This window comes from Xiphophorus maculatus, chromosome 1 (assembly GCF_002775205.1).
Source record: "Xiphophorus maculatus strain JP 163 A chromosome 1, X_maculatus-5.0-male, whole genome shotgun sequence".
Classification (NCBI taxonomy): domain Eukaryota; kingdom Metazoa; phylum Chordata; class Actinopteri; order Cyprinodontiformes; family Poeciliidae; genus Xiphophorus; species Xiphophorus maculatus.
The window spans coordinates 10,449,929-10,465,857 of record NC_036443.1 but is presented as its reverse complement, the minus strand read 5'-3'; the positions used below and the strand labels follow the sequence as shown (position 1 = coordinate 10,465,857).

At 38.9% G+C, this 15,929-nt stretch overlaps 1 protein-coding gene across 5 annotated transcripts in view; it reads right to left on the bottom strand.

The window, feature by feature from the left end:
* acot7 (acyl-CoA thioesterase 7) overlaps positions 1–15,929 on the bottom strand; it is a 61,322-nt gene that overhangs the window by 33,251 nt on the left and 12,142 nt on the right. For all 5 annotated transcript variants that reach the window (XM_005800093.3, XM_023340087.1, XM_023340092.1 and 2 more), the window contains exon 4: positions 858–949. In XM_005800093.3, the coding sequence (XP_005800150.1) occupies positions 858–949 (92 nt within the window). The remainder of the gene's footprint in view (positions 1–857; positions 950–15,929) is intronic.

Sequence of the window (15,929 nt, the reverse complement as noted above, 5' to 3'; positions counted from 1 at the left end):
TGATGAGGAAACACTGATCAGTGTTTCCTTGCATGACTGAAGGTCCCAATAAGAATAATAAATGTTTTTCTAACCTCCTTGTGAAATCCAAAAGAGAATTTAATATTCTTCTCATTAACAATGCTCACAAAGACCTCATAGTGCCATTTTACTCTGACAGAACTCCCACAAAAGAAGTCTACTTTTGTTAAGCATTTTTACTTCAAAACCAGTGCAATCGTTGAAGTTTGCCATAAAAGTTCTATTTTTAGGCTATTAATTCAATCAAAGCCATTTTCTTTATAATACCTCAGTGTAAGAACTTCTATGATGGCCCAGAAGGACCAAAAATGCAAAAGCTACAACACAACAGCAGATGTTTCAATGTAAGTTATGCTAGCAAGTTTATCAAAACTTCAATTTAAAAAAAAAAAAAAAAATCTACATTCCTTTTTATGATAAATTCATTTTTAGCTAAGAACTGCTAGTTAGAGGAAAGGAACTCGTGTCAGACCAAATTGATCAACTTTATAACATTTTCATATTAAGTGTTAAAATATAGCTCACATAGTGAGAGCATTGTGACATTGATAAATTAAATTTACACATAAAAATGAACAACTATTTCATACAAAAGTGACAGAGTTTAGAAAATCTTTCCTGGAGAGTTCGGGGAGAGAGTTTCTCCTGAATAGGTCCTACTTTGGTTTACTGGTAGCTAAGCTCCTCCATCATCTTCCCCCAACTCTCTAAACCTAAATAAGACTGCTATTTACTGGAGTTAAGATACTTATTTCTCTCATTCTGGGGTCAACACAACCCCAGAATGTAAGCCCAGAACAAAAGCCCTAAGCTGACTAAGACAAGCTTTAACATACCTCAATAGGAGGCACCTCTGTGATCTTGTCAACATTCTGCAGAGAACAGGGGACGTACCACAGCGCTGCCTTGTTGGCCAACTTTTTTGCACCTGCAACAAGAAAGAACAGAGTGAATTCTTGTCCAGTTATGTCAGCAGGGCAGCTTCCAGCTGTTTTTGGCAGTCAAGACGTTCTGACACGTTTTTTTCTATTAAAGGAACAATGGAGCAACATCCACTCTCTACACAAAAAGCAACGGCCAATTTAGTTTTCAGCCGTTCTTTTGTTACATTTTATAGATCCGGCTTTTGCTGCAAACAAAGAGGACGAAGAGAACAAAGATTCAGAGACAATTGTTCACGTCCATTCAGATTAGAAACGATCCTTTAGACCAAGTTTGGTGACCACAAGGTTCTGCATAATTTATACACTGTGAATCCCACAAGTGTAGAACACATTAAATACCATGACATTCCACACAATAAATGTTCCCAACAAATACTCATGTTGTTTTACACTGAGGCCAAACAAAGGCCCTCAAGCTTGAATGCAGCAGTTCCAGTTCTGTGTCTGTGCCTAAGGTTAGGACGAGAAACTCACTGAAATCACGTATCGACGCAATCAGGTGGAGAGGTTGTTGTAGCGATTTCCATTCGTCCCACACTTTATCACTTAATTTACAAACAGAGAGAGAGGGTCTATTTTAAGGTGCTGGAATTATGACACACACGGGAAAACACGAAGTAAGAGGGAATCACCTTCTTAAGTTATTCTAATCTTTAACTTGTGGCCAAGTAGCTGATTTTCACTTTGAACTATGGAGCTTATATTTAATAATAAGTACTTTTGTGAATGTACAAACAAATGCATCTGCAACATAACCCATTTTAGCCCCAACACTTAAGGCATTTTAATGAAGACGATAGTCATAACAATAATAACCAAATTATTATTGGAGTGAACAGCTTCATATAACAGTATAACAGACCAATAGGTGAAGTAGCTAATGGACAACCAGCTAGATTCATCAGGGCAAATAACAATTACAGCCTTTTATTTTGCATTATAGAGAACTCATATCAATTACGCCGCTAACATGCCTCACAGCTGGACTCTCGAGACTGAGAAGATTGCAGGTTAATTTCACGATTAATTCAAGGATATTGGTCTGGAAAGCTATCCAACTCACACAGTAGATTACAGAAATAAGAATCCGACCAGAAATCAGCTTTTCCGATAGTAATGTGTTCATGTGTGGATGAAATCTGAGAGGTTCGTACAAGCTAGAGCTGCACAATATATTGTAAGCACAATTACAAGTGCAAAGGACTGTAATTGTACCTTGCACTTGTAAGCAAAATTTGATGGGTTGTGATTTCCAGGTTCTCTGCGCATTTGGACAAATTATGTAGCTAGATGGATGCCAGGTAGGTGACATGGTGGAAACATTGTGTACTGGTAATGTATTTTGCAGCCCTAGCCTTCAAAACATTTAACTGAATGAAAACTACAACTGGAAGAAGAGATGTAGAACCACCATCCAGTGCTATGAACAATACAGGCAGGTTAGCTGCATGTTCTGGTCCCCTGACTAGACCAGTCATTATCAGCTTGTATGTCTCCATACAGAAAAGATCTTTAAAAACCTACAATATTCTGCACAATAAGCACTGGAAAACTCCGAAATTTACACATACATTTTTGCTTGAGTCTATTAGAAAAAATTGTAGAAGATACTAATAATGTAAAAAGCAAAGCAACAACCATGTTATTTGTTTTTGTTTCAAATGTTAAATACCATGATAGCATTAATATTACCATACTAGGCTAAGATGACATCTATGCGATGATGGTAATAACCAATCTACTAGGCAGTCTAAAAAAATGATGGGAGAATACTGTGACACTAGAATAATATTTGTTTTAAGTACGCCATTTACACTTTGAACCCAACCTTAACTTTCAACCCATTTACTTGCATAGTTAATGTCCAGAAAGAAGGTTTTAATGTCAATCTGAAACTTAGATCAGAGATGACATCTCTGGCTTCAACCAAACTAATAACCTTATTATAAAGTATTCACACATTACTTAAAATGGCTGTCTTAATGTGAAGTGGTTCAGAACTTAATGCACATTTCAGCCACATGGATTCTAATACATTCTCTCTCAGAGACAGAAGTGCTAAGCTGAAAATAATCAGGAATAGCGCTATTAATGTGGCCTGTGGTCATCTTGGTGTCAAGGGCTGTGGCTTAGGCATTTGACAAAAGACTCTTGAGAACAGAGTACCCTACAGGTCACTGCTTATGTTGTACACTGAAGTTAACTGAGCAGGCAGCTGGGCCTCGTTGCCATGCCCACCGTGCTTCTCTCCCACTCCTTCTTCCATTGGCTCAAACCCTTGCCAACAACCAGGAAGTTGCCCACAGGAGTGAGAGAGGCATATTTACATATCCTCGACTCGACCCAGGACTGAGCGGCTCCGGTCTATTATTAGCTCCTGCTGGAAGTTTTCAGTGAATTGTGCTCACAATCAAGGGAAGAAGGCGAGGAGTGAAAAGAAAGACAGAAGGGAGAAATCTCCAGAACGAAGCATTCCCAGAACGACTGATGACCTTTTCTGACCAGCGTGGAACCAGGGAGCTGGCTTCGAATGCTAAATCCCTCTGCAGCACATGAAGACAATGTTGATGTTTGAGCATGGCATCGCCTTGACTCCCTCCTTTATCCCTCACCATATCCCCAATGAAATAGCAAAACCTCCTCCCTGTTATGATTGGGGGATTATTTATTGCATTAGATGATAAGGAATGTTAGATCTTATGGGCTCAAGGAAAAACTGCCCTTGAAAACGAGGATTTGTGTTGTTCTTAAGAAAATAACTCCAGTATGGTTTAGTTTTGATTTTACGTGTGATCACATGAAATTTTAATTAATATACTCATAAGAGATGGCAGAACAGGCAGCTGGTTCACTTATTTAGGATTGCTAAATAAATTATAGAACTGATTTTGGCTACATTCCTTTCAGGAACAGAAGTCTCACAAATCTGCTCGCTGAAATTTCCACTGACTGAGTGTGTTTGGTTTTGAAATTGATCTTAGTCTGACGAGACACAGCTAGCCTTAGACTTAAGTCCATGAACAAAAGACAGAAAAAAATCCCTAAGCAACGTACTCAATTCCTGATTATTATAAAAACACACATTTCTCCTTTAAAGAGACAGTTTTGAATTTTGAAGCAGAGTTTATCAACATGTTAGTTGGCAGGGCTAAGGGCAGAAACGTTTGCTACAATTTAAAAGCAATTCCAGTTTCAAAGTCTAGACAACAGTTAACACCAGTTCTGTTTCATATATGTTTTAACCACCATCACAATTGCTTTAGTTGCTTGTTTCAGTGTACAGTAATGAGAACCAAGTAGTTAAGATGAGGACCATTTCAAAGATGGCCGATATAAAAAGGCAACTCAGAGAAGAACTAAGAACAAGAATGAAAAGACAGATAGATCCAAGCTCCCACAGAAGAAATTCCAAACACAAGGCAAAACACCAAAGACTAAACAGAGAGGCTATTTAAAGGGCCGGTGCTTATGTGGAGGAAGACTCCCTCCGGCATGGATTATCCCATATTCAATCCTCTTTAATCCAAGTTTAAGTCATCAATCATGGCATCCTACTTTTCCTGAAAAATACCTAAAAGGATGTTTCTCTTCTCAAACACTTTGATCAGACTTGCTACCTGGACGTCTTTGATCTCTGGTCTTGCTCCTCTTGCCCTCCTCTGTTTCTTTCCCCTCAAAGGGTTTTTACTGCCATTTTGCCCCCCTCCCCCCTGTCTCCTACTCTTAGTTCTTCCACAATGGAATAACAAAAAAATTATTTTCGTCCTCCATCCTGGACAATGTGTTCCAGGATTGGATACAGCACAGAGAGGATCATTCCTGGTGCTCAGTCCCGGTGATCAAACCCACAGATTTTTCCATTGCACTGTGCCAAGGCTCCTACTTTACGTTTAAGTTTACTATGTTCTCCCTGTGAGATGTTACAGCCTGATAGGAAGAGATTAATTATGTGGGCAGGAAAAGTTTAATGGCAGTGCTTTTCTTGTGAATTTCCAATGCTCATTTTAAACATGACAGTATACTTTAGGCTATCTGAGTGCTTTTAGATGTTTAAAAGAAGAAAGAAAAAGAATACTTTTGTCAGCACTTAATGTCTTGAACTAAATTTACATGGACTGCGGGACAAAAACAGCTCTACGGCTGATGAACTCCAGAGCAGTTCATCCTAACACTAGCTCTGCTGCAGTTCCTGTTGCAAATCTCGGATATGCCCTAAGATTTGTTTTCTATGTGCAAGGGATTTGCCCATTTACTTCTTGCTCATAATTTTCTTCGGATATCAATGTAAGATAAAGAAAATATTAGCTTCACAATCTAAATCGAGCATATTCTGTGTACTCCCGCACCAAAGCTGTCCAAAAATTTCCTCCATCTTTCAGAGCTCTGGGGCAGAGGGTGAAACATTGTGTGTTGTTTTACTCATTAAAAAAAATATGTTTTAATAGAAGATGCACAACACCCCAGACTCCCTTTAGCTAATAATCTGTGAGATGTTTTTTTGTAGCTTTCTACCAGTCTCTGACATTGGTCTGAGGAAAGTTTGCTCCACTCCTGACTTTCGCCTGTGAGAATCTAGAAAAGATTCTCGCATGAACAGCTTGTTTAAGTGGCCCCACAGTATCGAGACTTTTACTTTGACTTGACTCCTGACTTTCCAGAACACAAACACCCTCTGGTACAGCAGAATTGATGGTGCATTCTGTGTTGATGAGCTTGTCATGTCCTGCTGTAGCAAAGTATCCCCAAACCATGACCCTTTCACCTCCACTATTCACAGTTTATGAGTTTTTTTCCCCTGCAAACCTGAAACTTACTCTGTGTTCTGTGTCCAAATCCTTCAAATTTAGACTAATTTATCCAAAGACTGTCATTCCAGAGATCCTGGTCTTTGTTAATGTCCCAGGAAATTATAGTAAAATCTTCATGTATTTCTTAGAGAGTAGGGGTTTACTTTTTCAAAATATGACTAGATTTAGGGTTTTTAGAGACTTCTTTTAGCATCTTGCAGAATGCTTTCAGGGTGAATTTGCCTGAACAACCAGACCTGGGCTTGTTGGAAGTTGTTCTGAATATCCTCCACTTGTAGACTATTTTCCACAGACTTGAATGGATGATTTCAAATCCTTTTGAGACCTCTTTAAATCCCATAGCATATAATCTTCTTTCTGAAGGCTTCAGAAAGCTCTTTTGATCTAGTTCAAGGGAGACTGAACACTTTCTCAGTGTTCACTCTCACTTCAAATAGTCAGGAGTACAACAAACAAAATGTCTGAGGTTTGAACAGGGTATACCTATGGTAAATCACTGAGTAATGATGTTCTAACCATGTGCTACTGATGTGATACGTCTGGGTGTTATTTTAGCCATTTTACATTGAGATAAATGTGGAATAACTGAGTCCTCACCAGAAAATACACTCTAATCTATTACAAAAACCCAGGCTTCTAAAGGTGTCCTCATCTTTTTCAGAGGATGATTTAAGGATCTGAAAGGTCTGATGGTGTACTGTTACTAGCATTTTGACCAAAGTCCTTTGTCTTTCAAACCTTAATGTCAATTTTACATTAAATGAACTCATGTGAGCATGAAACAAACAGTACGGGTTAGCTGTAGTTGTGTTACAAGACCAAGAGCTGTCACACTGACAGGCTACTTACTAAGCCTCAACCCACAATGCATTTCTCTCAGCTATGTGTGTACTGAGGGGGCATAATCTGGTTATTATGTGTTTATGTAAACCTGTACTTAAAGGTGCATGCACACACAAAGCCCAAATGCCTCTATTCATAGAAACAACCTGTGTTTTTCATGTGTGCAAAGCAGATCTGGGTGGCTGCGGGTGCTGTGTGCGCATGAAGTTCTTTAGAAGGTGTGAGTACTTCACTTGAGGTATCCGTGTGTCCTGAGACAATTTTGTACATGGGTGGGTACAAGAAAATCTCTAAGCACTGTGGCATGACTGTGACTGCACATGCGTGTGTCAGTGCGCATGTGCAATCCCCCAGCGGGGACAATCATCACGGCTCGTGCCCACAGTAGGCAGTCTTACCCTGGGGGTCTGTGACCGAGGCCCGCCTGACGAGATGCTGCCTGACTGACTGTGGAACCTGGATGCTTCGCCTCACACACACACGCACGCAGGCATACACACATAGACAATAAACATGAATGCATAAACACAAAGCTGTATCTACGAAAAAACACTATATACACAAGTCTTACTCATCAGCCACTAAACCACAAAACCCTCACAGCTGTACAAAGGCATGCTCAGTTATGACAAACTTCTGCATGAAAATACACTTATTCAAGTCTGGCCCCGAATGTGTAAAATGGTGCCAGTCCTGCTTCATTTACTAAGAAGGGCGATGTCTGCTCAGAGTGCAGCCGTGTGGGTGTGAGAATGCGTGGAAGTGCGACTTTTTTTTCTCCCTGCGTCAAACGTGTCAGCATTTCAGGCTCCCCGTGTGCCCCCTGTTCCTCCCAGCACTCCCCACTTGTCGGCGTGCATCAGCGACGCGATGGAGAACGTGCGCGCGTGCGTCCCTGTGTGCAGGTACATCCACTTGCGCATCCAAATCTGACTGGGCCACAGTGTGTGAGGCCTGACACTAAGCCGACATGACAGAAGCAAATAATGTCTGCTCCCGTTATCTTCTTCTTCTTCTCCCTTGGCCCCGCAGGAACCTTTTAAAGGGCCAAACGCTGATGAAAAACACGCGCTTGCATATGTAAAGTGCACATGTCACAAAATGATGAATCTAAGTGAAGATCGTTAAATAAACCCAGCTATTACATGTTTGGGAGACATGACTACCCACCAAAAACAAGGCACATATCACTAAGGCTTGAACACAAAAAGATGCATTCAAACATTGAGCTTGAATGAATGCACACAAGCACGTGCGTGTGTCCATACATACACCCAGACATGACCCACTTCCTATTCAGTACATATGACCGAATTCTGCACAAAGCTACAGCGGATCCTCTTGTACTCTGTAAATATTTTGGAATATTTGTTTTACTACCTTGTGTTAAAACTACTATGATTAGAACTGTATACAACTTGTTTTATTGTTATAGGAATGACTGTGATTGCATATGCTGTGTTTTGGTCAATACAGATTAAGTCACCCCAGTGGCTGAATCAGTATTAATCTATCTACATAATACTGATAAAGGATTTACACTTTTTATTTGTTTATACAAGCATTTTTGTTTACTTTTCTCATTATAATGAGCATAGGAATGGTTGGAAATCATTGCAGTTTTCATAAAACCTAATAATATGCGCAGTATGATCTTTGCTATTAAAGACATTAAAATGGTGGCCTCCAATATTCTAAAAGTAGCAATTTGTAATATTTATGTCAGTGGCTTTGTCATAGACTAACCATTTTTGAATCCCTAATTCCTCAGTTTATGGTTAAAAGGTCATGTTGGAAAGTATCACCAGATTCAGCTCCACTTCTAGTAGGCCAAACAGATCAGCCTATTGACCTTACCAAAGGGGCCGCTTTTCATTGGCTGATGCCCATTCTACGTGGTCACGTGAGTGGCCGTCTCACAAACACACGCTTCCCGTTAGCTAAGTACAGCATAAAGGCAGAACTGATACAACTTCTACACCTTGAAGCCTGTCTGCTACACAGTCTTACGTTAGCTAAACAGATCAATATGCAATGTGTCTGTATCTGACATACACTAAAGATTTTATTTTAGCAGAAAAGGCTTTGGACTAAACTGTTACTCGTGTTAGCCACGCTAGCACCAAGTACAGCTAGTCAATCAACCATCGCTGTGTTCAGGGAAGCGCTGATTAATAATCGAGAAATAAATATCAAGCCTGGAAACTTGATATCGTAACGGACTGAATGTTATGTTTTTAACGTAATCGTTGCTCGTCTTGCTGGGCGCAGGCGGTTGCCACGGTAACAGGTGTGCTTAAACTACAAAGAGAGAGTAAAAAGGTAGGAGTGGTTTTGAGTTGATCACCTGTTCGGGTTATTTTACCTTTGCTGTGGCACATTACAGTCGCTGTAGTTTCTAAATGTTGGACTAATTACCTCGTTCGTTTGTGAGTTTACGTCATTCACAACAAACATCAAATAGAACAAATATATTTCATACAGTTTTAACAAACAAATGGCTTCTACCGCGGTAATTATGTGAAATTATATCCCAGCTTCAGAAGATTTGCCTTTACCTTTACATAGCTCTTTGGTTCCTCCTATCAGTCTGTAGCTTCTCATATTGAGGTCATCAAACCAAATTTCAGATCTACCATAACTGACTGACACCTGCTGGCCTCAGGTTTGCAACCAGCTTGTGACTGAGAAACCAGTAACCTCCTCCCATATGATGACATGAACTTGTTAGTTCCTCTGTCCGTTGTAGTAGCTGATATATTGTGAAAATATCAGTTTCCTCTTCCTTCTGCGTTCAGCCAGAGCCGACAGGACACAGTGAGCTTGATTAGAGGACAGAGATTCACACTGTGACACGATGCCTTTTGAGCCAATGATCCTGCATAAACTGTCTGGGGTTTTTTTGCATCTGTTGGTGCATCTTATTACATCTGAGGACAAATGTTATATTCATAAGATGATTCTTTAAACTAAGTAAACTTCCTAATTAAATCCTAAATACACTGCAAATCTCCAAAACGCTGATCATTTATTGACTGTTTTTTCATCATAAACTGATATTGGGCTACAAGATTCAAGTTTTAATTGGTGTTTTCCATGAAGTTGTGATTAATGAGACCAAATAAATGAGTATATATAAACATAAATATATATGTGAGAAAAATTTACATTTTATCAGTCATGTAGTCAGGAAAACTTCTGTTACCTTGTTTTTGCACAGGACCTGTTTGATGTGTTGTATACTGTTCCCCTTTCTGCTTTGAGATGATCTCTGTCTTAATTTACATTTTATGTAAATCAGTGATGACAGTGATACAACAATAAATATCTTGAAGTAAGCTTTGTGCTGCTTGTCTTTTTTTCTTTTATACATCACACCAGAAGCAGAACAAATGTTTTTCTGATACGGTTAGAAATTCCACAAATCACAATTTCAGCTAAAACTCAAAACAAACCACACCAACGTTCTCTGGCATCGGTTTCTACTGTCTGACGGCCGCAGTTACCATGGTTGCTGAATGTTTTTGTTGTTCACAGGTTGTCCCGAGGGTCACTGACAAAGACGCATCTATGCACACATACTTAAGATCAATTTCTATCTGTTGTGTCCCACTAGCCTGGAAAAACCCAGCTCCTTGATTTACGCTTTGCTTCATACACCGGGTCTATAGACCCTGGGCTACTGAGAAATGATTGTCTAATAGAGGTGTGAACTTCAAGTTTCAAAGAATTAGATTACAATACCAAATTGCTAGCGTTTGGCCGTGACGTATAAAATGTGTCAGCTCAATCATGAAGGAATCATGAAGCTTAATGGTAAATGCAAACCATCCAAAATAGAAATGCCAAGCCAAATGGCATCTTTACCAGGAATAAAATATCTTGAACATTCTTCTTGGTCCGACTTTAATTTTTCAATGCTAGGAGAAGTGGCGAACACAGACTGAAAGACTTTGTTCACTGCGGAGTCAGTGAACAAAACTACAAGCAGATTATAACACTAAAGGAGACCAGAAAAGCGATATCATCGTTCACAACTTCTCCTTCTGTTCGCCGATTGGCCTGGTTGAAATCCTACTGGAGAAACCGAGGTCAGTGGGAGAAATCTCAGACAGAGTACTGAAGGGAGATGAGAATCAAGCTGAATTGCATGGAAAGACATTTGCACAGCTAGTCTATCACATCGGGTTGAAGGGGTAACAGGTCCAGAAAGTAACCACAGACATCCCTCCCAGGCCAGACTTGACACATAGACCATCTTCATCAGTTCATTTTAAATCCTGCATCGTATTCAAAAACAATCTAATTATTATTAATAATAATGTCACCAAAAGCTGCTAATGCTGGTCATCTGATGGAGACATAAGAGAGAAGCTGCTATTCTTTTAAAAACAGATATAAACATTTGTTTACCAGTTTTAATAGTTAAAATACACAAAAAACCAACAGACTCATAACCAGTTTACAGGAGAGCATAGAAATGGACTCATTCATCTCCTTCCCAGCTATCAGCAGTGTGGGCTGCTGTTGGTGTCAAGCTCTCAATTACACAGAAAAAGCTGGAAGACAATACATTCTGTCTATTACTTACATTTCCTGTCATGGAACGGTGCGGTGTAGGGAATGGTGAGGCAGACGCAGCAGACCCAGGTAAGGTAAACGGTGAATTTAATGATGAAAGCTCAGTCCAAACAACGAGCAGCAGGCACATGGACACACTGACAACGAACGGACTAGACATTGACGAGGACCCGACGAGGAACAAGGAACACAGGTGGAGTTAAATAAATGGGAGGGTAATGACAGAACGAGACACACCTGGGAACAATCAAGGGGAGGACAGGACAACGAAGAGACTCAAGAACACAAAAAACTCTAAATGAACACAGAAAACACAGATCCTGACATTTCCGCACCATACAGAACAAATGTGTTGGAGTGGGTTGTTTACAACCCATCAAATATGGAGCGGCAGCATCATTTCTTTGGGATCATTCTTTATTCTATATTTATGCTAACGTGTAAAATGATTAAACCAAAATTATTTCTTTGTAGCTCTTCTTCAAGCGGGCAAAATTTCTTGTCACATTTTACAACAGCAGCAGCAGCAAATGTCTGTAAGTTACATTTAATTTTACTTTCAAGATATTTTTAAGTCAAGTATGATTCAAAATTTTAAACCTGATAGAATGATAAAAAAACCTACTTAAATTACTGGTTTTAATATACTATTGTCAAACTAAACTTAATATTTAACTATTAAAATCCCTGTTTTAATCCCCAGCCTCCTGAAATATACACTTGCAAAGGGTTAATAGTTTGAGTCATGCAGAACTGATCTGACCGTTTCCATAGCAACGTTCAGAAGCAAGACATTTCCCCAGAACTACAGTGAGCTCATTGTAGCTATGACGACATCTATGACATAGATCTATGACATAGATCAAAGAATATCTGAGGTTATGAATGCATCCATCTCAAAACATCAGGTATTTTACAAACAGCACTTCGACAGATAGCATTTCAACCCCTCGCTCTCTTTTACTAGGATTTTAATATGGAGAAACTTTTAACAGCCGCCGTCTTTTTTCCAGTGTCTTTTGGTGCTGGGTATTTAGTAACGACTGGCGTGAGAAAACTAGTGACCACACTATTTCCTGGTGTCACAGTTGATAGTAGCAGCTCTCAAGACGAGAACGTGGATTACACCATCTACCTGTTCAATACTTTCGGGCAAGAAAAAAGATCTTCAGAAACGTCAGATCTGTCAGCGACAAACAAAGAGACCCAGGAAAAGAAGCCTGTCGTAGGGGACACACCTCCCAAAGCTCCCTGGATCCGAAAACCCCTCCCACCCATCTCACTCATCTCATTCGACTTCGACCCCGCCGAAGAAGAACGAAGATATCGTGAAGAAAGGAGGAGACGATTGCTCAGGTGTGAAACAGATAAACCTTGTTGCAACGCAGTTTGAATGCCTCTAGAAGGTATGACGATAAAAGGAATCCCAATAACAGCCCTACTTAGTGATTATAAGTTACAAGAAGAACAGCAGATCCCAGAAGACTCCATAACAGATAGCTTTCTCAAGTCCTGGCAGGAATTGGCTAAAATTTGCAGAACAGGAGACGATTCTAAAATTATGAGGAGGTGAGCCTATGATTCGGATTTTACACCAAATAGAAATGATAACAGATTCAAGTTATGGATCTCAAAAGGCTTAACTACCTATTATTCATTTGTCCACAAAGGGATATTTCAGAGTTTTGAAACCTTACAGAAGGATCATGGACTGGAAAAAGAGGATTTTTTAGGTACCTGCAGGTGAGACATTATTTTAATAGAAATTTTAAAGAGGTGTTGAGAAAAAATGATTCCAGTTTCATGGAGGTATTTCTAACACTAATTAAACCCAGATCAGACAGCAGAATTATCTCTAAGTTATACAATGCCATACAGCTATCTAAACATGAGAATACAGAATACATAAAGAGGAAATGGGGAAAGGAAATTAAGGTAATAATCTCACAAGATGATGGGAAGAAATATGTCAACTGCAGTTGGTCTCGACCGGATCAAACACATGGCGGGAGTTTTGTTGGAAAAACATTGCATGATTTTTTGTTATACCCATTCAGAGACGATATCAAAATAACGGGGACGCCTGCTGGAGACTTTGCCAGTCTAAAGGAGCCAACCACTTCCATGTTTTTTGAGACTGCCAAGTAATAAAACCATATTGGGAAGAGTTCCAATATATTCAATGTAAAAATTTAATTCAAATGTGAAACGTTGTACTTGGGCAACCTACAGTTGGACACATGGACCAACCAAGACAAAAAACTTTGATTGAAATTAAAATTTGATTGATTGACTGATTGATTAATGGGTTCTCTCCGGGTGCTCCGGCTTCCTCCCACAGTACAAAAAGATTTTGTTCACACTAGATAATAAATGGATGTTTTTTAATAATAATAAGAGTAATATTAATATCGCCACACAAAAAAACAGAATATGCAGTCCATTACAGTTTTATGTTTTTATTGCTTGATGTTTATTTAAGATTATTAATAAGTGATCAATGTGGTAGATTAGCTACCGTTCTACTGATGATCTGTCAGAGTTGCTGTTTAAGTCACTTTTTTTATTTTCTAACTGAACTGAAACACACAGGACTGACATGACGCCCCCATGAGGAAGTAGCTCAGTCCTCCAACAACCACACTGATATTAGCTGTGTCCGAATTCAGGGTCTGCACCCCCTTTTTTTTTTTTATTTTAAAAACTTTTTTGTATTGCATTAAAATGTCAATACAATATGGAAGCCCGTTTCCGCCACTCTGTTAAAAAATAAATAAATAATCTCATTATAATGAGATAGTATCTCAAAATAATGAGATACTAAATAAGAATGTATAATAAGATACAAAATATAAGATATTTTACTATTTTGTAGATATAATACTATATAATACTATTTTGTATAACATACAAAATCGTATCTTATTTTGAGATACCATCTCAAAATAATGAGATATCTCATTATTATGCGTCAATCTCAAAATAATAAGATAATTTATCTTTTTTTTAACAAAGTGGTGGAAACGGGCTTCCATACGTTTCCGCCACTCTGTTAAAAGAAAAATAATAATAATCTCATTATAATGAGATGGTATCTCAAAATAATGAGATATTTTGAGATATCTCATTATTTTAAGCATCAATCTCAAAATAATGAGATAGTATCTGAGATACTAATGAGATAGTATCTCATTATTTTGAGATACTATCTCATTATAATGAGATATTTGGTTTACAGAAATTAAACCCTTCCAATAGGTGCTGAGGAGCTTTTTGCATGTTTCCACTGGGATTTTTACAATTTACCAAAACAGCAGATATGTGATTGTGGCATTACAACCAGGTGAGTAAAATCAATATATGCAGAACAGCTGGGAGAGAATCAGAGCAGGGAGCTTGGAGAAGGCAGAATATGGAGAGAGAAACTGAATGGAAACCGAGAATCTAAGTGTTAACACAAGTTAATCCAAACAACTGCAGCAGGAGGAAAGTAGGGAAACAGAGAGAGAATAAAGAGAGCTGAACTAAAACTCAAAAAGATCTATAAACCAAGGGCGAAAAAGACTAACAGATCTAAGAGAAATCTATCCAAATGCACACAAGAACAAATTAAGAAACTTGGTACAAATGAAGGAACTAATTTGGAGGGACACTGGTAAAACTAAATGACCTAATAGGCCTGTCGCGATAAACGATAAATCAATTAATCGGATGATAAATTAAAACTATCAACCTTATTTTAATTATCGGCTTTATCGTCTCTTTCTATCTTTTTCTCTTTCTGTTGATGACACTGAACGAAAAAAGGCTCAGCTCCGGTGCTCTCCATTGAACCCCCTTCCTCATTTCCTTAGTGTAATGCCCAGCACACACTATCTTATCTTGCACGATCTTAGAGCTATCGGCCGATTGTCGGCCCATTTTCAATACCTGAGAGATCACACATTAGCCCACAGAAATCCTAGGTATAACGGTTCGATCGGTTCAATCGTGCCGTGTGATGTCCAACAATGGGCACAAAATAATGGCTACAAGTTCAGTTAACTAATTTTAAAACCAGGCATTAATCAATGCTTTACTACAATCTACCTGCAATGCATGTGGCTAGTGTCAGCGTAAAGTCCTGACTGATTGAAAATCGTTATAACCTATTTATGTCAAGTTAACGAAGAACAGTTGAAAAGTTACCGGGTTTATCAACTGCAGTAGCAATTTTGCTCAAACTCCTCACTTTGTCATTTCTATATTCTTTGCATGAAATGTTGAATAAACATTAATGTTGTTTCCACATTTAATCTCCAATGGACCTTACCAGAGGGGCCGCTTTTCATTGGCTGATGCCCATTCTACGTGGTCACGTGAGTGGCCGTCTCACAAACACACTTAGCTTCCCGTTAGCTAAGTAAAGCATAAAGGCAGAACTGATACAACTTCTACACCTTGAAGCCTGCCTGCTACACAGTCTTACGTTAGCTAAACAGATCAATATGCAATGTGTCTGTATCTGACATACACTAAAGATTTTATTTTAGCAGAAAAGGCTTTGGACTAAACTGTTACTCGTGTTAGCCACGTTAGCACCAAGTACAGCTAGTCAATCAACCATCGCTGTGTTCAGGGAAGCGCTGATTAATAATCGAGACATAAATATCAAGCCTGGAAACTTGATATCGTAACGGACTGAATGTTATGTTTTTAACGTAATCGTTGCTCGTCTTGCTGGGCGCAGGCG